The sequence below is a fragment of the Diadema antillarum genome, unplaced genomic scaffold (assembly GCF_040938485.1).
Source record: "Diadema antillarum isolate AM-2024a unplaced genomic scaffold, OU_Dant_1.0 seq00000338_RagTag, whole genome shotgun sequence".
Lineage (NCBI taxonomy): Eukaryota > Metazoa > Echinodermata > Echinoidea > Diadematoida > Diadematidae > Diadema > Diadema antillarum.
In genome coordinates, this window is record NW_027271351.1 from 1,423,355 (window position 1) to 1,448,526 (window position 25,172).

General features: G+C 40.3%; 1 protein-coding gene across 1 annotated transcript; it reads right to left on the reverse strand.

Annotated features, from left to right (window-relative positions):
• Positions 1-441: 441 nt before the first annotated feature.
• On the reverse strand, positions 442-20,341 carry LOC139730839 (centrosomal protein of 78 kDa-like). Its single transcript, XM_071641711.1, has 11 exons — positions 20,238-20,341; positions 16,780-17,036; positions 15,419-15,588; positions 14,032-14,208; positions 12,909-13,083; positions 11,824-11,937; positions 10,667-10,731; positions 5,940-6,235; positions 4,811-5,036; positions 3,326-3,615; positions 442-1,933 (listed from the first exon to the last, which is right to left on the reverse strand). Exons 1-11 carry the CDS (start codon positions 20,240-20,242, stop codon positions 640-642), a joined length of 3,069 nt encoding a protein of 1,022 aa, XP_071497812.1. The 5' UTR covers positions 20,243-20,341; the 3' UTR covers positions 442-639.
• Positions 20,342-25,172: the final 4,831 nt, after the last annotated feature.

Here is a 25,172-nt window from a genome sequence, read left to right on the forward strand (position 1 = left end):
TATGAAGACACGAAGGACACAACCAAAGAAAAGAAGGAACAAGACATGAGAAATAAAGAGGGGGGGGGAAATAAATGTGCAGGTGGAAATATTTAAGGGAGTTCTTATCGTCAATGCAGCACCTCACCGAGGAGAAAAATTCAAAAATTAATTGAACTTTGTGTATCAGCCTCATATATGTCACCAGTGTAACTACATGGACATTTACACAGAAAAACAACTTGAATTGCTTAAGAAATCATACGCTTGAACAAAAAAAAAAAAAAAAAAAAAAATGAGCTGAACGGTAGCAGCTGCCAGAATTGCCACAGAATTTCTTCTTACAGCAGCAATAGACGTTGACTTCAACTCGGGATCACAATGTCTCCCAGACTTAAAGGCAAAAATGAAGAAGAAAAATAAATATTACAAAAATTGATTTTCCCTTGTGACTGTCTTCATTGAATGTCTGTTGTGTCTGACAGTAAATTGGAGGTGATTGCTTTTAGACTGTTTCAAGTTGATGTCACATTCCACCGTAGCTCATCTATGAATCTAAAATTGTGAGATGTTCACGAAATATGTCAACATTTAAAGCTATACACTCATATTCCTAATTTGAGGCCCAACACGATATTTTGCAAACATGAGGCAATGCTCCTAGAAATCCTCATCGCTACTCAAGCCAGGAAGGCTTCCCTCTGATCCCTTGAACAAGTCTTCCTCGATCTCACTCTCTTCCTCATCTTCATCACCTCCTCCTTCAAAGTCTTCGGAGTAGTCCGGACTGGGGCTCCGGTCCCTTGAGGAACGTCCTGAACCTCTGGCTGAGTGGTCCGATTCTGTCGGTGATCCCATCCCTTTGGTTGGAGTGGCACTCCCAACCCTTGGACTGTCCCCATCAATGTCCTTGGGTGCCTCTGGAATCCTTGGTGTGGAGTCTGTGCTGTCGGCAAACTGCAGTTCTGTCATCTGCTTGACATTCCCAACATCAAAATCACTGGAGTCTGACACCTTGGGAAGGTCTGGTTCCAGTGCCTGTTCAGGAGCACCGTTTTCAACAGTGTCCAGAAGTGAGTGGTCATTCCTGGCATCAACATCTGCTTCATTTGAACTCTCTCTGGCGATCACAGTAGTGATGGATGTACCACTGCTGGTCTGTCCTGCTCTGGAGTCCGGATGTAAAGCAGTGGTCATCTGAACAGGGGCGGGAGTGAAGACACCCTCAGTGCTGGACGTGGCATTGGAGGGGACGTCTCTGGATGGAGCAGAATGTGACACGAGTGTGGAGTTTACCGGTACGCTGGAGACTCTGCTTGCATGGATACTTGATGCTTGATGTGGTGCAGTACTGATAGAGACTGGGTGGCTTCGGGGAACCTGTGGGGCTGGATGAATCCCAAGGGAAGGTGGCTGGTTGATGAGGGGCGGATTTATGATTACTGCTGGTTGCCCCGTCTGATGTGTGACAGGCACTTGCTGCATGGCACTTACACCTCCAGGAGGTCCTGCTAGTGTGGGACCGATACCTAGCTGGGTTTGCATTGTCTGGTAGTTTGTCGGTGTGTATGCATTCTGCGAGGACGGAATCCCCAGTGGCATGCTGACAGACGGTGGAGGCTGGACGTTTGTGATTCCTGCATAGGGCATCTGATTGGACAACTGCATTCCAGGTGGCATCTGATTGGCTCCCTGCAATCCCGATGCCATGGGGTATGGAATTCCCTGGGAACCAGAGGGAACAGTGAAGGCTGCACCTGTTACGGGGGCTTGGGCTGGCTGACTGGGGTAAACCACATTACCTGGCTGGAAGACAATGGGCGCGGCTAACAGCTCTGCAGCCCCTGTCCTGTTGGATGCGCTGGAAGGCTGGTGATTCTTCAAGATGGATTTGACGAGGGGATGGCCGATGTCCTCCGGGCTCATTCCAACAAGAGTGCACAGCTGCCCCAATCTGGAGAGAAGAAATGGAGCATACTTGATAATTCTACAATTTGATTTCAATGGCATGGGTTAAAAAAAAAACAACCTCAAAACTTTGTGTAACACATTCACAGCAATGATTCAGTGTGTAACATAGGTCAAAGTGAATAGATAACATTGGTCAAGAGGAGCTGGTCATGGTATGTTTAATTAAATAGAGTGTAGTGAGAATCATTTTTACAGATGCCTTCATATCCTATGAGTAAGAAATATACTTGTGTTTGAGATTTATCACAGATTTCAAGATCTTAAATCTATGTTGTAAACTTCTTTGATACTTACTACTGAATTTCTGTTGTTTAAGCCCCTGTTCCACTATCACAATTTGGACCCCGATCTGTCCCGATCCAGCAGATCGGGAGAGAGCGGCAAAAGCGTACGGGGATCGGAAGCATCGTAGCAGGAGCGTGTGGAGGTCGGGGTTGGAGCGGGCAGTTTTTCAGATCGGGAAGAAATTTTGAACCGGTTCAAAATTTCTTCCCGATCTCCCCGATCAAAATTGACATATTTTTAATCGTACGGCAAGCGGGGAGAGCGTAGTGACAGCGAAAACGCAGCGGGGAGAGCATAATGACGGCGTAAACGCAGCGGGATGAGCGTAACAATGTCTTTCTGAGCGTAGTAACATCGGAACAAGAACGGTAGTAATTTTAGCTGTAATTTTCGAAGAAGAAGAAGAGATGAAGAAAAAGAAGAGAAGAAAGCAGCGAAGCAGCTACCCAAAAGGCGAAGAAAGAGAGACTGCACGTGATGCTGAAAGAGGAGGAAGAGGACATAGCAGAATTTTGAAGAATATGAAATCATCTACAACTGGAGGAAGACGGACTATAAAAGCAAGGACATCAAGAAAAATCCTTTGAAAATTCAGCACTAACAGCGTAGCTACATCGTTCTAAAGCGTACCGGCAGCGGCAGAGATCGCAATGTCTAATTCCCGATCATCGTAGTAAGAGCGTAGCAAGCACTTGGTAGTCGTAACTGCAGCGTACTTAGAGCGTTCTAACATCGTACTGTGTCCAGATCGGCTCAGGTTTTACCCGATCCTTCCCGACCTGAGAAAATTGTCAAATCGTAGCGAGAACGGCATAGTGGAACGGGGGCTTTACACAAACCATTTGTACAGTCTTGTATGTTTCAAATAAAAGAATATCACCACTACCAATTAACGGATCTATGGCTCTGAACTTCATTTTGCAGTTATACAAAGGCATAACATTCACTTACCAGTAAAAAATACAGAGCGCAAGTACAAAGTATTAAGTGTAACATACAGGAGTTGAATCAATCCACTGCCCTGCTGGTAAGCGAAGGAGAAGCAAGGACTGGATGAAACTCTGCACCTCAAGTACTTCTCCTCACTCACCCTGCATCTCGGAGGAGGTCCAGGAAGGCATGAAACTTCTGGAAGGATTCCTCGATGCTGTCCAGCAGTGCCTCATCCTCACCACTCGCCTCCGCCGCATCATCCTCGCCCCCTGCTGCACCCTTCTTCCGACCCTTCCTGAGGGGCGAGGTGGGTCCCCTCGCCTCCAGGAGCTGGATCTGGTGCTTCAGACGGCTGTTCTCCACCTCCAGTTCCACAATGCGGGCGTCGGCTGCCGACCGCGCCCGGCTCTCGATGTAGAGACGCCTCCTCAACTCTTCAACCTCAATCTTGGATGGGAAAATGAGAGCAGACAAAGTAGAAACTAAACCTCATGCTTGATAATGTACTTGCCAGTAGATATTAACGAGAAACGCTACAGGTATCATGTACACAGGTATGTAACTCTGTGTGGAATATGTGCAGCATCTTTTGAAAAGCATATCTGCAAATTTACATTTTTAGAGCAATTTACACAGGAATACTGAAATTTTCCACGGAGAAGATGTACATTAAACCTTGTGTAAGCCAACACGCATGGGAATGCAGAAAATCTATTGACTTTCATGATTAATCGACCTGTGTTATGTCAACCCACACAATGTTATTCTGCAACTAAATAGGTACAATCCTCATAAAGTACTGCATATGCCTAATATTAAAGGTTTCTATTTTTGCGAATTTTGCAAGTTAGGTGCTATTCACAAATTTTAAAATGTGAAAATATCAACTCTGATCCTGCCATGATAACTTCTTCTACCAAGTGACATGGATTTGTGCAAGTCTAACAAGGCCAACGTGAAATTTTTAAAGGGAAGCAGTCCTGAGATTTTCACTGTACTGATAATTAAGAAGAGTAAAAAATATAACCTTTCACCAATTTATACGCATGGACATCAAAAATTGTCTCCGTACGCGATTTTTAAAAAATAATTCCTGCAAGCGATCGTGTAAGAGCCTGCCAAAAGGTGCAACGTCATTGATGCCCTACTCTCAAGTTGACAGCCGTGCCTCAGAAAACCAATTTAAGTGTTCAAAATGATCATATTTGATTTTTTCATAAAATGTGACAATATGTGGTTTTATTATTTCAAACAAAATATTTCAAGCTTATTTATATATACAATTAATATAAAAATAAATAGTAAACATGTATTTATAAATAACTAGGGATGACGAGCAGAACACCGCTGGAAAGAGTTGTGCATCGATGACGTATGACTCTCCGCCAAGACTTGCTCATTTGCAGAGTCACACTTTTTTAACCGAAATGTACGAGCTTATTTGGTGATTTGAAAGTTTGTTTTTGATGAAAGTAGTTCATTGGAGGTACCAACAACAACATATTTTTTTAAATTTCGTGAGGACTGCGTCCCTTTAAATTGACTGGTACAATCATACTGCAGGTTTGAATACATTCCACCATTAAGAACCAAGTGAAGGTAGACAAACCACAGGGTATTACAAAGATCAAGCCTGGCATACCTGGAGGTCCTTCATCTTGCGATTGATTCTGGCCTCAAATGTGGAATCGTCCACCACAGATGCTGACCCCTGCGTGGACAGCGTACCCACAGTGTCCTTGACACTGGTGTCCGCCTCGCTGGACGTCAAGGAGCTGCCCACGTGGACATGGACAGAGGAGCCCCCAGGCTTGGAAGGGGTGGAGGATCCCGTGGGGCTCTCCATACCAATGGGGAGCATGCCTTGACTGTCAGGGATTTAGTAATACAAGAAAGGAGAGATTTGGAAATATCACTAAATACAAAGGGTATATAAATATAGAGATACTGTAACACATGATACATTCACGGCATGAAATTTTCGCGAATCGGAGCTGACAGCCTTTTTCGTGGCATGAAATTTTCGTGAAGTGCCACTGGCGTTCAATGCATATAGTGTAAACAAGAACTTTTGCATGCATTTTAATTTCGCGAATCTTGGCGCTCGCGAAATTCACGAAATTAAAGTGCACGCGAAAATTCCTCATTTTACAGTATATGAATACATGAATATATAGATATATAAATATATAAATATGTGAACATAAAAATATATCAATATATAGATATATGAATATATATGAATATAAAGATATATAAAGTTTAATGTACACAAACATAAAAATATATAAATATATACAGAAAGAGAGAGAGAGAGGTAGTGAAAGAGATAGCGACTGAGACAGACATGGAGAGAGAGAGAGATAAAAAGAGAGGAAGAGAGAGAACAAGCAAGGGTAGAAACCATCATTCCCAGCATGACTGCATTGCTATGTATTACAGGATGTTTGAGTTGTTTTGCTATGTACTGTATATCTACATCATTTTAAGCTAAGTAGACTATCTTTGATGACTCCACGGAGTCACTTTCAACTTCTTGTAAAAAGAAAAACTTCATGGTTTGCATAATGCAATATACTACACTTGTTATACCAGTGTTTTTGTAAGAAAACATTGTAATATTCATATTTGTGGCAGGAAAAGTCAATAGCTTTCCATATGCCAAAATATCAATAAGAGGCAACATCCATCCGAAATCCAAAACACGTGCAAGCACTACCTTTAATGCATCCCTGGCTCAATTTACCAAGGAAAGATCTAGAGCTCCATACCTTCGATGGCAGGCCCTCGCCGCAGTCCTCCATGGGACAAATCCAGGGCCTGGTCTAGTGACAGCCGGCTGGAACTCCCCCTGGGAATTGGAGGTGTGGATGAAGATATTGCTGGTGGATTTGGACCTGGACCGCTGCCCCGCTGCCGCCCGGTCTGAGGATGCAGACTTGCTGGGGCTACCGCTCCTGCTCCGGCCCGCGGACTTCCTGGTCTGGGCCGAGGCGGGCCTCCCTCGCCTCTTGAAGCGCAACTTTGAGGTGGAGTCCTTGGAACTTCTGGCTCGCAGCCACTTGTACTGCAAAGACAACGCCACCCCAGCACTGCACAATCAATTTTCATTGACACATTGTAAAAGCACGAGTGCATTTGTATATTGTATCTGCATAATCTCCATACTAGACTAAGACAATTCTGTGTTCTCCTTGAACAGTATCTATACTCAGGGTTCTCGCCAGGAATTTCTTCACGCTTGTCGGCATTTATGCGCGCTGTTCTGGGGGTGGGTACGGGAGGGGGGTTCCCCCTCCCTCGCGAAGCGCGGAAGCCTTCGCTAATGCTCAATACAACACAGATGAATCGCCGCTAAAATGCCACTAAATGCGACATTTTCACGGAGATGTAATGAACGTTGTGAGGGGCATATTCTCACAGACACAATGCAGAAACTCCATACATTTTGTTAGCGGCACTTCCTAAATAATAAATGAAAGAGAAGTAGGTGCCGATGGTGGAGGTTCCGATTTCTTTTAGGCCTTTCCTGTTTCACTGTTGCAATAATTAGCCGTCTCTGCATCGCAACTACGCGCGCCGTGTTGCTTTCTCGCCGTCTGCTCGACCACGTGGTAGGCCTATTGCATGCAGATGCGCGAGAAGCGATCGAGAACTTTCGGGACATGGTTGCACTTTCCTTTCTGGGTATACTGCGGTAGTTTGGCCGTGACATCAAAGAGATATCATACAAAAATGTAATGATGGTCATTATTCCGAAGGTTTGTTTAATCATAAAATGAAACGATTCATGAGTACTTCGAAGGTTTGTAATCGAAAACAACAACAACACCAAAGGTCGGTACTACAGATGAATGTTCAAAATAAAACTGATTTCGTTCGAAGATTAACAAACATTTTTTATTTTTTATTTTCCGATCAACGAACCTTCAGAAAGGAATCTATCATCTATCATCGTGATTGCTTCAGAATAAGAAAACACCCTTTTGGGGCCGTTGTTGTATTCCGAAATTATACTGGCAGAACATTCGAAATAACAAAACTGATTTCGTTTGGATATAAACGAATATTTTCTCCTTTATAATTTTTCTATTAACGGTCATTCAGAATTAAGAATGTAGAGTATTATTTTGCCATTATTCTTTCGGAGTAATGAACCCTGAGGGTAAGAAAACTGTAACCGTTTTCATTTCTTCTTTATCGTTTTCCGATTAACGATCGTTCAGAATTAAGAATCTAAAGTATTATATCGTTATTCTTTCGCAGTAACGAACCTTCAGAGTAAAAAACTGTAACCGTTTTGGGGCCGTCGTTTTATTCTGAAATTTCACTGACGGAAACGTTCGAAATAACAAAAGTGATTTCGTTGTGAAATGAACGGACATTTTTTAAAATCATTTTTTTTAACGAACCTTCAGAATAAGGAATATAGCATTATTTTTTCATTTATCTGTCGGAGTAACGAACCCTAAGAGTAAGAAAAGTGCAACTGTTTTTTGGGCAGTTTTATTCCAAATTTCACTGGCAAAACGTTTGAAATGACGTACTGATTTCGTTTTGAAATTTACGGACATGTTTCTTTATTCAATTTTCGGTTAACGAACCTTCAGAATAAAGAATCTATTATTATTTCATCATTACTACTTCTGTCGGAATAACAGACCCTTATAGAGTACGAAAACACGCTGTTTTGTGCCGTCGTTTTATTCCGAAATTTCACTGACAGAAACGTTCGAAATAACAAAACTGATTTCGTTGTGAAACGAACGGACATTTTTTCTTTATCATTTTTTGGAATAACGAACCTTCAGAATAGGGAATCTAGCATTATTTTCTCATTAATCTGTCGGAGTAACGAACCCTCAGAGTAAGAAAAGTGCAACTGAGTGTTTTGGGGCAGTCGTTTTATTCCCAAATTTCACTGGCAAAACGTTTGAAATGACGTACTGATTTCGTTTTGAAATTTACGGACATTTTTCTTTATTCAATTTTCTGTTAACGAACCTTCAGAATAAAGAATCTACAATTTATTATTTCATCATTACTACTTCTGTCGGAATAACAGACCCTTAGAGTACGAAAACACGCTGTTTTGTGCCGTCGTTTTATTCCGAAATTTCACTGGCAGAACGTTCGAAATAACAAAACTGATTTCGTCGTGAAATGAACGGACATTTTTTCTTAATAATTTTTGGATTAACGAACCTTCAGAATAAAGAATCTAGCATCATTTTATCATTAATCTGTCGGAGTAACGAAAAAAAAAATGAATCTTGGTGGCGATAACTGATGCTGGTGTAGAGAAAAACAAAGACAGCTCGCTCAAAAGATGCTTCCTTCTTTCAGTTTATTTTCTCCCCAGTCATTCCTATCGTTCTCCTCCCATGAACCCCTGCCATGCAGGGACGATGAACAAAACAAAATGTTACCGATGCTGCAATGAAAAAAAAAAGAAGAAGAAAGAAACACGTCCTCAAAGCAAATTATCTACACTTTTCAAGTTGAACAAATTGATGTTCGTAATGAAGAATAAAAAAAAAGCACGACCTCAAGCAGTGGGGAAACTTGATATCATGGCTTGTGGAAATTTCCATGAAATTTCCACGAAAGCCAGGTGTCAGATAAAGAATGTCGCGCGTACTGCCACCTTGCTTCAGTGGTCGTAAACAGCGTGTACATAGCATGTAAACCAACTGGGAACATTGATGAATGATCATCATTTATTTTCTGCCCGTGAAGGCCCCCTAACCCACCTTTTAACAAACCCAAGCCAGAAGCACGTGGAGCATTACGTATACGTTGAACTTGAAAGACCATCATGACAGAATTACTATAAATTTCGGCCCGGAGAAGGAAAATGGAATATTCACGAATGACGTTTACAAATCCATAGAAATTGAAAAGGCTAAAATGGAACGCATGGCTTTTTAGATTAAAAAAAAAATAACCCACTGAAACTACCAAAACCTAAATAACAATTTGCATTTGCTTACTCCATCGCAAGTTCTTTTTTCTTTTCTTTTTTTAACGAAAAATGGAGTTAATTTTCTCTCTGCGGCAATGCTTTGAACGCATCTAATTTTGCGTCATTGCCGATGGCCAGCTTCCTAAAGAATTGATACGAATCCTTTCAAATATACGAAACAAAGTCTAAAGATCCTGGATCCTGGCGGTGAATTTCGGTGGTATTATAAATCCTGCTCACTATCAAAATTTAATCATCTGTTCATTGCGCCATTTTACCAACCAACTGTTCCTGAAAATTTCATCCTAATCTGTTCCCAAATTTTGACTTATTTTGCGAAAAAAGAGACAGACAGGCAGACAAACTAACAAACAAACCAAAGCTGCCAAAACAAAAAAAAAATACAACCTTTGGCGGAGGGGGGCATGCATTTCATATCGTTTGTTTTTGCGTAACCCGACAACAAGCGTGACAACAAGCGAGCACGTGTCAGCCTTCCTCAGCCTCCTTCGGCCTCCAACCCTCTCTTTCCGTCCTCTCTCTCCCTCTCACAATACACTGTACCGTTGTACACGCACAGGCGGCTGTAAGTGGCCGGCTGGGTGCTTGTGCATGTGTGTGTGGATCCCAAATCAGAGCGCATGTGAGTGAGCAAGTGTGTGATGTGGTGTGTATCAGCAGGGAGGTGAGACCTCCCTGGTATCAGCTAGTACGTCGCTCTGTTGAGCCGCGTTGTTGTGATAGGTGCGATGACTGCGTGGGTAAATTTTTGCACTTGTATAAGTATGTAAACTGCTGCTGCTTTCAACATCTAGCTTCTTTTCTAGCCAGATAATAAAGACTGAAAAAGGCGAGAAATTGGTCCGAACTTAGCTCGTCAAGCAAGTTACCCTTGTCGGCAAGTTCACGCGTGGTGTTACCCTTGTCGGCAAGTTTTACCCTTGTCGGCAATTGCTTCTTCAAACCGCACGCTTGTCGGGGCCGACAAGGGTGATATACGCTGGCGAGATCCCTGATACTGTAAGCTTTGATGTGCATCTTTCTTTTAAATACAAACAGCAGGCACCTTTCTTTCCAAGACAAAAACAGCCTTTACATATTAACAGGGAGCATTTCAATGTCTGGATGTCTAGAGCTAATCAGTTTATTGTTGCGATTTTACCACGGTCAACCATAAGCCACTGTCTCCCCTTATAGCCCTACTGGCAAAAATACACTAGAATTCTACATTTTCTACATGCTAAATGCTCTCAAATAAACTGTGCCAATCTTCCACCCCTCCTTTGCTATCACCAGAGCCATAAACATACACTCAACAAAATCAGGGAGAATTCAAAGACTTTTCAGGGAGATACTGGAGAGTAAAAATTTAATGAATCTCAAGCGATGCAAAAAAAAACTCCCAAATCATGAAGGCTTTCATGTTCTCTTGCCAGGTCATGAGAAAATATGTAATATTTTCAGGGAGACTCCCGAAGCATCAGGGAACCTTGAATGGCTCAGCATCAACCATGGAAGTCTGATGGTATCTACCTCAAGCTCCTGCCCACCGGAGTTGATCATCACCTGCTCAATCACTGCCTTCAGAAGATCTCGATCTGGGGAACACACAGAAAATAGTGCACAAAGAAATGGGTCATCTTGGACACTCTCTAATTTATGAATCTTCTCTAACATTTTTCAAGAAAGTGTAATCATAGCCATCATCTGACCATGATATAGAGCTAGATAAAATAGTAAAGCCTACCTTATGTTTCCCATTGCAGCAACTATCCTCTAATTTGACATCCTCTAATTTGACATGTGTGTGCTACTCATAATATGCTTTCAACACACAAACCCTATTTCGACAACAAATAAATACTCTGCTATTTGCTGTACCAAGATATATTCGTTATAATGAAATCTATAAATGAAAAAACAACTTTCTGCTCTGTGCTTGGAAATATAAATGTTAAGTGTGTCTGAAAGTTCTTCATGCTAAAAAAAGGAGCTTGTTAGTGAAATGAAATATGAAAAATGAAAAATGAATATGAAAATCATGGCAGGGATTTGCCTTTGTTTTGCAAATTGTAATCAAGTTGATTGGAATTGATATACAAAGAAACTGATTTTGTTTTTCAAATGTAACCACATATCCCCCCCCCCCCCCCCACACCAGTGCACACATCATTCCCCCCTTTTTTTTCATTTCTTTTTTTAATTGGGGAGAGGAGGGTGCAGGTTGCTGTTTTGCCCTAAATGTTCTCAGATTTCAAACAACCATCTGGCAGATATCTTGACAACCTGAAGTCATTTCATGGGGAAAGCAGAAAAAATGACCATTGATACAAATCATTATACTTATTACCAAGTGTAATAAAAATCATCCAGTCAGACTCAAAAACCTATCATCCAGGAAGTGATGTAAGTACCTGGCTAAAGTGGCTATTGGACAAGCAAGACAACAAGTAAACACAGGATATAGTCTGACCCCTTTGTGTTGATGGTACAGTGCTGTACGTTGACACTAAATCCATATATAAATCAAATCGCTGCATTGTCTTAAAATCAAACTGGTCTGTTTGCTTGAGTTTGCTTTGAAATCTTTCAAGCCTGGAGGTTGCTATGGGATTCCTCATTGCAACCACTCTTGGCAGATGGTGCTCTACGACAAAAATTCAAGGAGCATTTTCCCATAGCAGACTTACCAATTAAAGGATTTTTCCTGAGATCCAAGACAACGATGCTGGTGTTTTGATGTAAGGCATCCAAGAAGGCTTTGGCACCCAGGTTGGACAGGCCACAGTGCTGCATATCTAGGGCTATGGAAATATATGAAGATATTGAGAGATGTTAGCAACCGAGTACTTTCATTTATCTACAGATTCACTGATAAACATCATGAGTTATCATGAAACAGGATCAAACTTTGATTCTATCTTCCTGTCTATTGTCAAAATGTATTTGCCACCGATGACTGCATCTGAAAGTCTTCCCATCTTCTTCCATAATGCCATTTAGGAAGACAATGTAATAATGTACCGCGAAGGCAGTAATGATATGAATTCGTCAGCTGTTGAGTATGATATTTCTATTAAGTGTGACTGCTTTGATAACGCTTAGAAATATGATAACAAGCACCATATCAATGTCATACATTATTACCATTATCATTACCATCACATGCATTGCATGAGGCTGACCTCAGTACATCAGACCTTATCATCATTATTACCATCATCATCATCATCATCATCATCATCATCATCATCATTCCAATTAATTCTTGTCTGAGTTGTTTTTAGTGCGACTGACTGATAAATTGCATGCCCGTATGTAAGCCCATGATTCTTTATCATGGCTACTACAAAAACACTGGAAATCAGTGCTCATTTACATCAATGAAGGGCAATTAGTCAATCACATACAATAAAAACAACTTGATGCAAGAATTAATTGATTTGAATAAATATGCAGTACCTGCTGGTATAAGGGATAAGAACCAGCACTGGCTGTCAGGCATAACGTTGGTAGTCTAGTGGAAACGACGCCTGTCTAATAATCTGGAGATCGTTGGTTCAAGTCCAACCTGAGTACTTATGCCCATAATTTTTTATTATGGCTATTACTCAAACCTTACTAATCGATGTTTATTATCGTTGATGAAGGGCAGTTTGTCAATCAGCTGCAAATCATCTTTATCATGCCTACTATCATCCTTCTATCATGATGTTAATTGGGAAAGCAATCAGCCAAAATGTCCCGTCTGATTAAAAGCACGGTAAAAAATCACCTTTCAACCACAGATCATCCTTGAGCGCCTCCGCCAGGACCAGTGCTCCCCTGTCGTTGATCAGGGAGTTGTTGTTGACTGTGATGCGACGAATGCCAGGCATCCTGTCCAGGTCGGGTCTGCGGTATCGTAGACTATCCTTCCAGGCCTCTGTGTGTCTTCTTGTGGCTTGGTGCTATGGAGTGTGAGGTTGATATCGCTGAAAATGAGTACCTGTTATTTACTTTCTCTACTACCCCGATTGCAAAATATACAGTCAAATATGTCTGCACCCGCTCAAAAGAAACAAAAAATGTGGTTATCATGGACAAGTGATCCTTGTAGTGAGATTTGATGCAGTAGCCATCGTGAGAGACATTTCCAATATGTCCCATATGATTACATGCCCACCATGATACAACTACAGTTATATAATATTACACGGTTGCACACTAACCCGTTTTTCTACTGGTCCAACCTGTCTGTCGGACAAGTAGGTACCCAGTTTTTCCTGTTTTTTTGACTGGTCCATTCCAGAAAAAGCTATAGGTCCGACAGTGATTTTTACCAGTCTGGACCATTGGACCAGTGCCAGGGTGCAGCGTTGACTACTATATACTACTGTATACTATATATATACAGTCAAACCTGCCATACTGGCCACCTGTCGAATATAGCCACTAAAAAAAAAATCTCTCTGAGAGAAAAGCCATATCAAAGACCCTGTCTACAATGGCCTCCCTGTCCGTTTCCCTTGGGTGGCTGCTACAGACAGGTTTGACTGTACCCTGTATAAAGTAATTTTGTTAGCTAATGTCACTGCCCCTTCAACTGATCACTCTTGCTTTCGCCATAAACAAGTTTCAGCAGCATTTGTTTGATGCAACAGCTTTAAACGTAAAGCAAGCAGGTCGGCATTTGGCGGGTGTTCGCTGTATGCAGTTTCTTAGTTATGTCTTTAGTGGGGGGGGGGGCTGGGGGTGGTGAAGATTTCCATACAATGTTTGGTCGCTATGGACAAGTGGTGGTTTTAGACATGTGGTCACTAGAGCAGATTTGAGAGTATAAGAAGTACTTGTTACTTTTTGGGATGATATTGCAGTGCATGCTAATCTTCAACATCTCACAAAACGATGGGAAATACCTTGATTAGCTTTGCTAAGAGTTCAGCACTCTTCCACGTGAGGCCGGTGGCCGTGAGGTTCAGGGAGACCAGCGTGGGAGCGTTGCGGATGCACTGGTAGAGGCTCTCTACCCCAGCATCACCGATACGACAGGATTCCAGGGACAGATGCTGCAGGCATCTTGTCTTGGCTAGACCCTGTTACCAGTCACAGGAATGAAGACACCTGTTATTACTTTTGTTTCTTGTTTATACATTACAGTAGGTATGATTTATTTCAATACTGATATGGCAGTTGCTGCTAGACAAGGTTTGCCATGCCATTACAACATTTGCGGCATGAACCAGTGAACTCTACGACAATGAAAAACAAAGACAGAAAGAAGCTATCATTCTGGAAGAGGATTTCATAAATTAATGAAGATTTCAGTGCAAAATTCTAAAGATGATTTCATTGGAAAAGGAAAGATTCTGTATTTCAGAGAATATTTCACCAGAAAATACATGCTCAATCACTTGACACTTCCTCGCAGAGTTCCCAGTCCCAGAGTCTGGGTCTTTGTAGATGGTGACATTCCTGCATTTCCCATGTATGTGCTACAAAGCTTCAATGGAATTCTGAGGCATCAGAAGTAACCATCAACTAGAGTGCAATGTGGAGTCAAAATACACCATCTCTCAATGCATTTTCTCTCAACACTGTCAGAGGCGAGAACTACATTTTATCCAGGGATTCCATCCCTGTAAACAGCATTGCAGCATTTTGAGGGTTGAAAAGTGTATTTTGGTGGAAAAGCAGTATCTTTTTGTATCTTGCTATAGACACTGAGTAGTAATACAATTTGAGAAAACAGTATTTTCCAAGAAACCTGAAGTACTTTCTGGCATAAAACACTATAAATTACTGCAAAAAAAAGTAACAGTTGGCATCTCTGCTTAATATCATGTAACTCAGGCAGGCTTCTGTGAATGGGGCACTTAGGGTAGATTGGTGCTATCTACTCCATGGACAATGGTGCAACACCTTAAAGGGATGGTATGGTATTGCGAGATACTAAGAGACCACTCATGGAATATTACAAAGCATACAATTCTAAGAGGAATTCAAAGTTTATTTGATAAAAACCAGTCTTGACATGACTGAGATATTCAAAATCAAAGTAAAACAAAGTGATCCTAATAAATTGTGGGTCCCACCTTTTATCAGGATCCCTTTGTTTTGGATTATCAGCCATTTCAAAATCAAGTTACATCAAATAAACTTTGAATCCCTCTTAGAATTACATGCTCTTTCATATTTCATAAGAGGTTTCACATTATCTCACAAAAAAAAAAAGCTGGAAACCTGAAGCTCCATCTCAACCAAAGCTATACCATCCCTTTAAGTTGCCAATCTTCCATTTCTTACTTTACATAGCGCAGCAATGTTCTTCTCACGGAGTAGGAGCCCCTGTAGCTCAACGTGTTGCAGCTGCTCGCTGGAAGAGATACACTCCCTCAGGGCCAGGCTCAGTCGATGGGTCACATCCCTGGAGCGAATCGGCGGAGGGCGCTTGAGCTGGGGCTGATGCGACCTGCCTCTCACGTCGACTCCTGCTCAGAGAGACGATAACTAAGTGTCAGCATACACAAAGGAGATGATACACATTAATTTTCATCATCTTGGGACAAGAAATGGTTAAATAGGAAGTCCACCCTTAAAATAAGTTTGTTTGGAAGGTGATCTATCACTTGGTCTACTCCCACTTTGTCTAATAGCCATTTAGTCTCAACCCACATATTGTCATCCCGTTTCGTCTACAACCAGTTCTTCTAATGACCATTTAGTCTGATTGCCACTTAGCCTCATTACCAGGTGGTCTACTTCCAGATGGGCTATGCCCATTTCGTCTAATACCCACAGTTTATTAGACATAATGGGAAAAAAAATCCAAGGAGACAAAATTGCAATTTGACCATCTGGTCATTAGACGAAAAGATAATTAGCCAAACTGGGCATTAGACAAAGTGAGGATTAGACCAAACGGGCATCAGATGAAATTTATAGTAGACCAAATGAGTTGGCCGTAGTGTTGTTAGACGAACTGGGAAGTAGGCCACCTGATATTAGACCAAGTGGCAATAAACCTTTTGGAACAGAACCAAAAACATGAGAGGAACAGGATTGTGAATTCAAATTTATGAAGTTCTTCCGTCGTGATGTTTTCATTGCAACTGATTGACAAATTGCCCTACATCGACGTAAATAAGCACTGAATTGATCAGTGTTTTAGTAGTAGCCATGATAAAAAATCATGGGCGTACATACTCGAGCAGGATTCGAACCCACGACCGGTGATCAGGAGGTCGTGGGTTCGAATCCTGCTCGAGTATGTACGCCCATGATTTTTTATCATGGCTACTACTAAAACACTGATCAATTCAGTGCTTATTTACGTCGATGTAGGGCAATTTGTCAATCAGTTGCAAGGATTGTGAATGTTTTTAAAATTTTGATTGAAGATAAGAAAATGACATTTTGAAGGCGTGACCAATCAAACTAGAAATTGATAGACTCCTCACCTTCCATTTGCCTTGTGCACAAAACTCCATAAAATCTCTCTTTTTTCATTAACTGATGACTGAACATTTCTTTCCATGCAGGGGTTACATAGTAAAATATGATTGTCTGAATACATAAAGATAGCCTGCTTTTGAGGATTTTTTTTCTGACACTACACAGAGATGTGAATCTTTTATATAAATCTTGAGAAAGATCCCCCTACTGACCATCTAGTTTGCCACTCTGTTGGTAGAAGCTTCGGATCCCAATGAACTGCAGGCTCCTGTTGATGCGTAGGGCATTCAGGATCGGCATCCAGTCGTGCTGCCGGATCCTGTCTGCGTTGAGGTCCAGCACGCCGTCCGCCAGGTGGGCCCGCACCGCAGAGAGCGGGCACGAGTCCTGCAGGGCACACAGCTGGCTGTAGTAGCCCTCAAAGTCCTGGGCGCCTCGTCTCCGGGCTTTCACACTCTCTATCATGCTCCTGCAATGCAACAAGATCATATTACAGGCCACCGACTCTCCCTGACAAAGAGACACGAAAGGCATCACAGGAAGAAGCTACTGTAAAAGCTGTTATTTTAACGAAGGTATTCTGTTCAAAAATTTCGTGATCACTGTTGGGCTGCAAATCTAAAAGGGGAATTCCGGACAATTTTTTGAATTTAACATCATGCAGAACATAAATCAATAGTGCCATGTATATAAATTTGTGTAATTCTATTGTGGTCCTTGAGCAGATAAACCATTACTCTGAAAACCCAACAATTTACACTGAACATGGATGATGCCATACATTATTTGTGGGAGACTCACATATTTGAGTAGCTCAATGTAATCCCATTACAGCAGACCTCCCAACCTTTCTGACTGAAAAATAGGGATGATATGGCTCAAAAGTAGGAAAGAAAAAACAGTTCCCATAGAAGTGTGCAGTAAAATTTTCCAGAAAAATAGGAAATTCCTCTTGAAGCAAGAGCTACGAATGGTCAAAATTCAGATTCTTTCCTCCAAATTCAGTATGGTTGGGAGGTCTGATTGCAGTACCACTTGCTTAAGAACTTCACCTAGTAAAATTTATGCAGGCTTTCTCCTTTTGTTCTGCTTCATGAGCACCCAATCCTGCATTCTTATGTGAAGCTGCTGTCATCATCCTTGTTCATCGTGATTTGTTATGACATTCTTATTCCTTTTCCCAATCACAAACTCTGTATCTCTGTACATCCAGTATAATCAATTTATAGATGTTCAAATGCCAAAAGTCTGTAAATCATCCGGAGTTCTCTTTTAACAACACGCAAAAATAGTGCTGCCTGATCTTAATGGTATAAAGTGATGGAGCAAAAGGACAGGCATTAGTGCACTTACAATAGCCTCCGTGTCAAATTGCAAAAACATCTTGCAAAAATGTCTGTGATCTCCTCATTCACGAACACATTCAAAGATTAGATTAATACAATTTGGAAATAAGATTTGGATTCTACCACTTGTATACAGAACCTTGCAGTCAAACTTGTCTACACTGACTGTTCAAGGGAAACATGAAATGTAGTCAATGTGGCAGGTTCAATGTGGTAGCCATGGTACTAATAACTGATATTTTCAGTTGCCCATATAACTCCATGTACACCCCCTAGACTACATAATGTATACTACACTTAATGTTAAATAAAATCAGTAAGGCCTACCCTGGGTATATGAACAAAATTACATGAACACAAAGATATCTCAAAATGATCGCTTTACTTTCTGTAGTTATCATTTAAGATATCATATTACATATACAGCTGAACCGGGAATAGTGCTTTATTTGACATAGATTTTTGTAACAGATAACCACTGACACACATATTGTAGACATTTCATTTGCTCTGTCATCATCCTTTCACTTTCGTTTCATTCATTTGTGTGTGTGTGTGTGTGTGTTGTTGTTTTTTCCACACACAAATGAATTTTTAAATTGTACCAGCTGCCAAGCAAACAAACTGCACATAGCTAAAGTTTCTGTGCTACTTAGGCCTAGAAAGTCTACATTCTATTAATTTCTACACTATGCAGCACAGTAATAACAGTTACTTGGGATCTAGTACCTACCTACAGCCTATGGTCAATGTAAACCAGTACGTTACAAATCTAATTAACGAGTTACTCTCCTCACATGAAACTCACATATCGGCACCTGCACAAAGGTTTAACAGTGTGCAAAAGGGTATAGGTTTCTACATGTAGCAGGTGATCGAATTTTGGATGGCATTGTAGTCGAATCATATGGGTGACTAGCGACCCTTGCATGGCTGACAGATCAAGGAAAATGACGGGTTAACAGCAGTTATGTTGTGATGTACCTACACGCAGCCGCTGTCACTTCGTGACAGCGGCTGCACGTCTACTCCTTCGCAGACGTTATTTTTCAGCGGTGGGTGTACGTTTCCTTCATGAATATCTTTATTAATCGTGGAAAACTAAAATATAAGGAATCCCCGTAATCTATGATAATCATTCACTAATCGGTATGCGTATTTTTTTTAATTACGTCAAAAACCCACCGAAATCCGTCCTTGAAATCAGGTCTGTAAGCGTCCGTATTGCTTCACTCCTCATCTTCTGCGTGTTATTGATGGCAATCACTCTCCTATACTACAACGTAGCGAGTCGGAGCGGAAGTGATGAGCTAGTCGGAGCAGAAGTGACCCATGTAAAGGTCAAATCATGAGAGCAGCACGCGCAGAAATACATGTACGTAGAAGACGACAAGCTTTACGTAACACACGAAACGCACGGGCGTATGTAAAATGCTACCACGGTACCTCGGATTGAGCGTTTGTGGTAGTTCGTTGATTTTGTGAATCATCGCACAATCTACTCCCAAAAATTCAACAATAAGGTTTGGATACCAACAAAACACCAAATTCAACTCAACCATCAGCAAAATACGATATAGGTGGGTGGTATTACTGTTAAAATCAAACAAAATAAAAGACATTTTTTGTGGTCTTGCCGTCAAAAGCGACGGTCGTTTACAACGTTTAAACACTAGTACATGTCAGACTGCTGTGCTTTGCACAGCGGTCTGGTCAGGCTAGTTGTGATGATGATGTGTAAAATCAATTTATTGAGTCTACTAGTTCTACAGGTAGGTAGCACTATCACACCACAACTAGTTACAGTGACGTTTGTATGCAGGGTAATAACCACAGTATGATACAACTACAAGACGACAACCTTGAAGTGGTGGCCAACAATCACAATAAAAAGCAGGTCATGTCATGTCACACTCACACTCATCACAGATGTAGAAACAGTCAGTTATTGAAATTCGGTTAGCTAGAATTAAAAAAGAGTGAAACTACACTCATTCAGCTCATCCTGTAAATAAAAAGTTTTATAGACCCCCTGGCTGGGCTGGGCCTCTGCTATGACTACACTAGTTCAATAACAACGACCGAGAGATGTCATGACTAGAGTAGAGACATGATCATGATGATGTTGGCATTGTTGCTGTGCTGTGATAAAAAGGTGATCGTCACTATCATGTCTGTGACTGTGTGGGACTAATCAGTCATCAAACAACCCACGCACAACCACGATCGATCAGTCATCAATCATTCCGACAGACGACAGTCCGAATATTTAGTACTATAATACGAATGTATACCACCCTCCCTTGAAATTAATTGATACTCACGCCATTTAGCTTCTCCGATGTATTGACATGTGTCATGCGTAAGAAATAAACTTCAAGTTAGCCATCTATTTGCGCGGCTCTTGTTTTGAACTGGACGTCATTTTGTTTATCCCTTAGTAAACCGTAGATGGCGCTGCTATTAGACCAGTCACAGTGCCGTATATCACACACAATCACTGGCAGTTGACTGGGGAAAATCTCGTTGCGTTTCCCATTAGTCAAAAATCTCCGTGCATTCAACGTGTTCAATCAGGGAGGACCGATGAGTCTCACCTCCCTGAATGAAACCCTGATTCAATTGAGCTTTCAGAGTGATTAGACCAAATCACTGCAAATGGATGGATGGGCACGGAAGCAGTTGCGCAATCTCTTTGGCTACAAACTGAGCGACATAACACTGTTAGTGTACTATTATGATTTTAGCGTCTAAAGTTTTACCACCATTTCCTTGCTATTTCAATTCAATTCAATTCAATTCAATTCAATTCAAGTTTATTTCAATTCGACATGAACCATCAAACAATTCATACAATGAAACACATACTAGTAGATACACTTTACCAAAAGAAATACACACACATGCACATACACAAAACAACAACATGAACAAAAACCGATGCGTAAATTGACGTGAATGGGGGGTCAGCAGAGAAGAGCAATAAGCCTTGTAAGATCGCTGACCCCTAGAAAACATATATACTGTGTACAATATATCGGGAGTACAGAAAAGAACTAAAAGAGGAAAAGAAAAAGACAGAACAAAAAACAAATCAAAAGACATATCTAGGTGCAATTAAAATAATCATTCTAAATGAGAATATGAATTCAGGAGTAAAAATTATAGTTCCATGACGATTTCGTTACTTTCTGTACAATTAATGTACAGAAAGTAACGAAATCGTCATTGAATAGTTTTAAAAGGAATTATAATTTTTACTCCTGAATTCATATTCTCAAGCTAATTGTTCAGTCACAGCTATTTTATTCATTTCAAGAACATCGTATGACCTAAAAATGACATCTGCATGCCGATCGGCTGTTGATTTGATGGGCGCGCCACAAGGATAATCAGTGGCGGATCCAGGGGAAGCTAACCGGCCGCGGGGGCCCCTTTATTTATTTGCCGAAACAAAAGAAATAAAAAGAAAAAAAGGGGGAGGGGGCGCGTGCGCCCCCTTTAATTTCGTAAAGGCCCCCCTCTTTATCATGGAATTCCTGGATCCGCCCCTGATAATGGTCTGAAAAAAACTTATTTCGGTACTTGTAATAAAAACGAAATTGTGTTAAATATCACAGTTAATTCAGGAACGGCGCAGTGTTTTCAAAAGTGTGGAGGCCCACTTCCGGGTTTCATGAGCTAACAAAGTGATGACACCTTATGTATTCCTTTGTATGGTGCACAAAAAGTGTGGGGGCCCGAGCCCCCACGGCCCCCACGGCTGCGCCGGCCCTGAATTCATGCCTTGTAATGAACTTGAAAAAAAATCAACAGACATTGACCTTTTAGGAGACTCTGGCAAGCGCAAGGACTATAATATACACTTGTATACAATGATTAACTGACGAATGTTTATACTTGACGTGAGCTAAATGGCAGACACAAGCGGCAGACATGTTACTTTTATCCACAAAATGTGGAATAACATCTTCTTCTTTTTTTGCGGTAAACCTTAAGGTACTGGGTGGATGGACTGTGCTAAATATATCACACTACAAGATAAGATAAGATAAGATAAGATAAGATAAGATAAGATAAGATAAGATAAGATAAGATAAGATAAGATAAGATAAGATAAGATGAGACAAGATGTTTAGTAAGTGTGGCTGTTCAATAATCTGTCATAGATGTGTTCGCGGAAATTCGCAATATTGACGGTCATAGAAATCAAGTCGTATATATCTACAAGATGCATGGATACAGATGGATGGAAAGATTATGATCACAGAAGGAGTAGAACAAACTGCATGAATATTTTGTCATGAGAATATGAATGATAGTCAATATTTAGCCATCAAAAACCTCAAATAACTTTTGTCACAAATCTGAAATGATACAAACAAAATGACTATCTAAAAATAAGTAGAAGTATATGTTTCGTGCAAGTACGGGCCCAAAGAAAAATAATGCATTGTCTCTGCTAAATAACACAAACTATGATTTAGCACAGATTACACTGATGACAATATATTGTGATTTAATGATTCTGCATAATGGTATATATCCCCGGCATGATCAAAATAATGAGTCAGTCGAATACTCAACTCTCGATCAATCTGCCCATCTTTTGGTCTGCTATATATAACATAATAAAGTAGAATATATCATAAATAAATGAGGTAGATAATTGTGTTTCAAAATTCAGGACACAAACGATAACAAACACGCGAAGAGGGAGAAAGATAAAGAGTGAGATAGGTAAATAAATAGACAGAGATAGACAGATAAATAGATAGATACAGATAGATATAGACAGACAGATAGATAGATAGATAGATAGATAGATAGATAGATAGATAGATAGATAGATAGATATAGAGACAGATAGATAAAGACAGACAGACAGATAGATAGATAGATAGATAGATAGATAGATAGATAGATAGATAGATAGATAGATAGGTAGGTAGATAGATATAGACAGACAGATAGATAGATAGATAGATAGATAGATAGATAGATAGATAGATAGATAGATACCAATATAGATAGGCAGAAGTAGATTATCCACATAGGTAAAGATAGAGAGAAAGGTATACAAAAACGGAGGCATGAGACTGCTCAGAGTTTTCTCGGGGTCAAACCAGAGCGAACCCTTCTGAGTACACTGTTCCTCTTGAAGAATAGATCATCGATTGTTCCTAGTTTCCCTTTGCATTGTTCTCGAGTACCTTGCTCGCAGAGCTTGAGCTCACCACAACTAAAGCCATCTCAACTCGCAGAACACAAACGCCATCTTTATTCTCGTTGGTTGAAAAAAGAATCCTCTAATGCCACCATCACATGAATAGCCTTGTTCTCTGAGTGACAATAGTTAAGATCCCCTCTCTTTCTTGCCAAATTGGTTCCTGAGAGACCTTTCTACAAAACTTGAGGCCCGATCACTCTCAGGGGCAAAAAAAAAATACGTGACAATTTGCAGTCCATGGGGTTATTTTCATCGCGTTCACGGTTGTGATTTCACGTTTTGCAATAGATCGAACACTATGCAAAAACTAAAATACTCAGATGATTGTTCATGCGTTGGCTCACCCGTAGTTTCGAGGAAAAAAAAGTGTCACCTTTATCGGCACATGAAGAAGAAGAAGAAAAAAAAAATACTGTCGGTTTTTGCTTCGTCCTCGCAATTTCTTTGTATATAGTTGATATATTATTTCCTCTTCCCATAATTAAGGCATTAAGCACTTATGTACATGGTGATTTAAAAAAAAAATCATAATTCTACGTGATGTGGTGATAAGAGGAACGATAATAAAACCAGTAGAAAATACTGCTAACAATGCTCATATGAGAATCGTTATTACGATAAATAGTTAACACGATCACAACATGACTTCAAGCAGATAAAATACATTCCATCCTGTTTCAGTTTGATTTATCTTGTACGTATGGTTGAAAAATACGCCATCCTTTCAAAGGATGGTTCTATATCATTGTTGAAACAGCTAGCGTTTTTGTTTCTATGCAAATGAATGTTGCAACTGCCGTGTTCTGTCAGAACTCATACTCACAACCTTGCGGAAAAACAGAAGTTGGTGCACAAAACAACAAAACAAACAATGTATAAACAAACATTCAAGTGGCGATCATATCCTTTAACTTTCCCTCCAACTCGCTCGACACCATGATATATATTCTTTACTGTTCCTTGAGCAGGCATACAAAAATACGTGCCGTTGGAACCGGAACTGGAATCTTGATTGGTGGGCGTATACGACAGCACAAGTTGATGATAAAATAAATGTCTATTTCAAAGAGAATTAAGTTTATGATGTGAAATGGCGTGTCCTGCATCGTGAAACTTTTGTATAAATGCTCATCATTGTCCCTTTCATACAATCTCAACGCTAATCTGCATCACTTTTTTTTAATGAACACTGAAGAAAACCAATTGGTGAATTCGTTTGAAATAACCACAAAGTGCGACTGTTAGCTAGATGCGAATGTACACGACAAACAAGACACAGTGTTTCTGTGTCTTACTTATCTTTACCTATTTCGTTCTTTCTGTTTTTTTCTTCCTGTCTTTATAATCCTGTTTATATGTTGTTTTTGCCGCCAAAAAAAGGTAGAATCAATACCCGTTTATGATACATGAAAATTTATCCTGAACCCAATGTCTTCGACATATGCTTAAAAATATGCCGTATGCATTTTAATCTAGAAATATTGAAAGCATCAAAACTATGAAAATTGTTAGGGATGAATCGCGATTAGCCCATCAGCTCAATAAGAAACAAAAGACAAATTTCGTGAAGAAAGCTGAATGTTTCGCAAAACGCTGTGGTGATTTTGTATCGAAGTCTATGTCCATATAACTTGTGCGGGATTTAGTTCAGTTCAGTTCGATTTTATTTCTGCATTTTTTTCAAGGAAATCAAATATTGAAAAAATGACAACACGTGTATCTCACAACAAAAAAGGGAAATATGCATTCATAGTGTCATAGTCACAGTCTTTAAGGTATAAACATAACAATAAGATCAAAGGAATCGAGGATACACTTGTTTCAGAATAAAGAGGAAGAAAAAAACATGTAGGAGCCTGCCGTCTTAAAGCACATGCTTGATAGTGATGGCAGCCTCAGAATCTAAAAAAAAAAAAAAGGAAATAAGAAACATACAAATATATGTATACAATTTATGATTGGACTCGATGATGGCAACGATGTAAAACTCTTGCACAGGGTTAATTAAATGGATTAAAAATGGTAAAGA

Coding starts and splice junctions, on each gene's coding strand:
- LOC139730839 (XM_071641711.1), bottom strand. Junction 13,084..14,031: donor TCTTAGCAAAGCTAATCAAG/GTATTTCCCATC, acceptor CACACTCCATAG/CACCAAGCCACAAGAAGACA. Junction 5,037..5,939: donor GCGAGGGCCTGCCATCGAAG/GTATGGAGCTCT, acceptor AATCCCTGACAG/TCAAGGCATGCTCCCCATTG.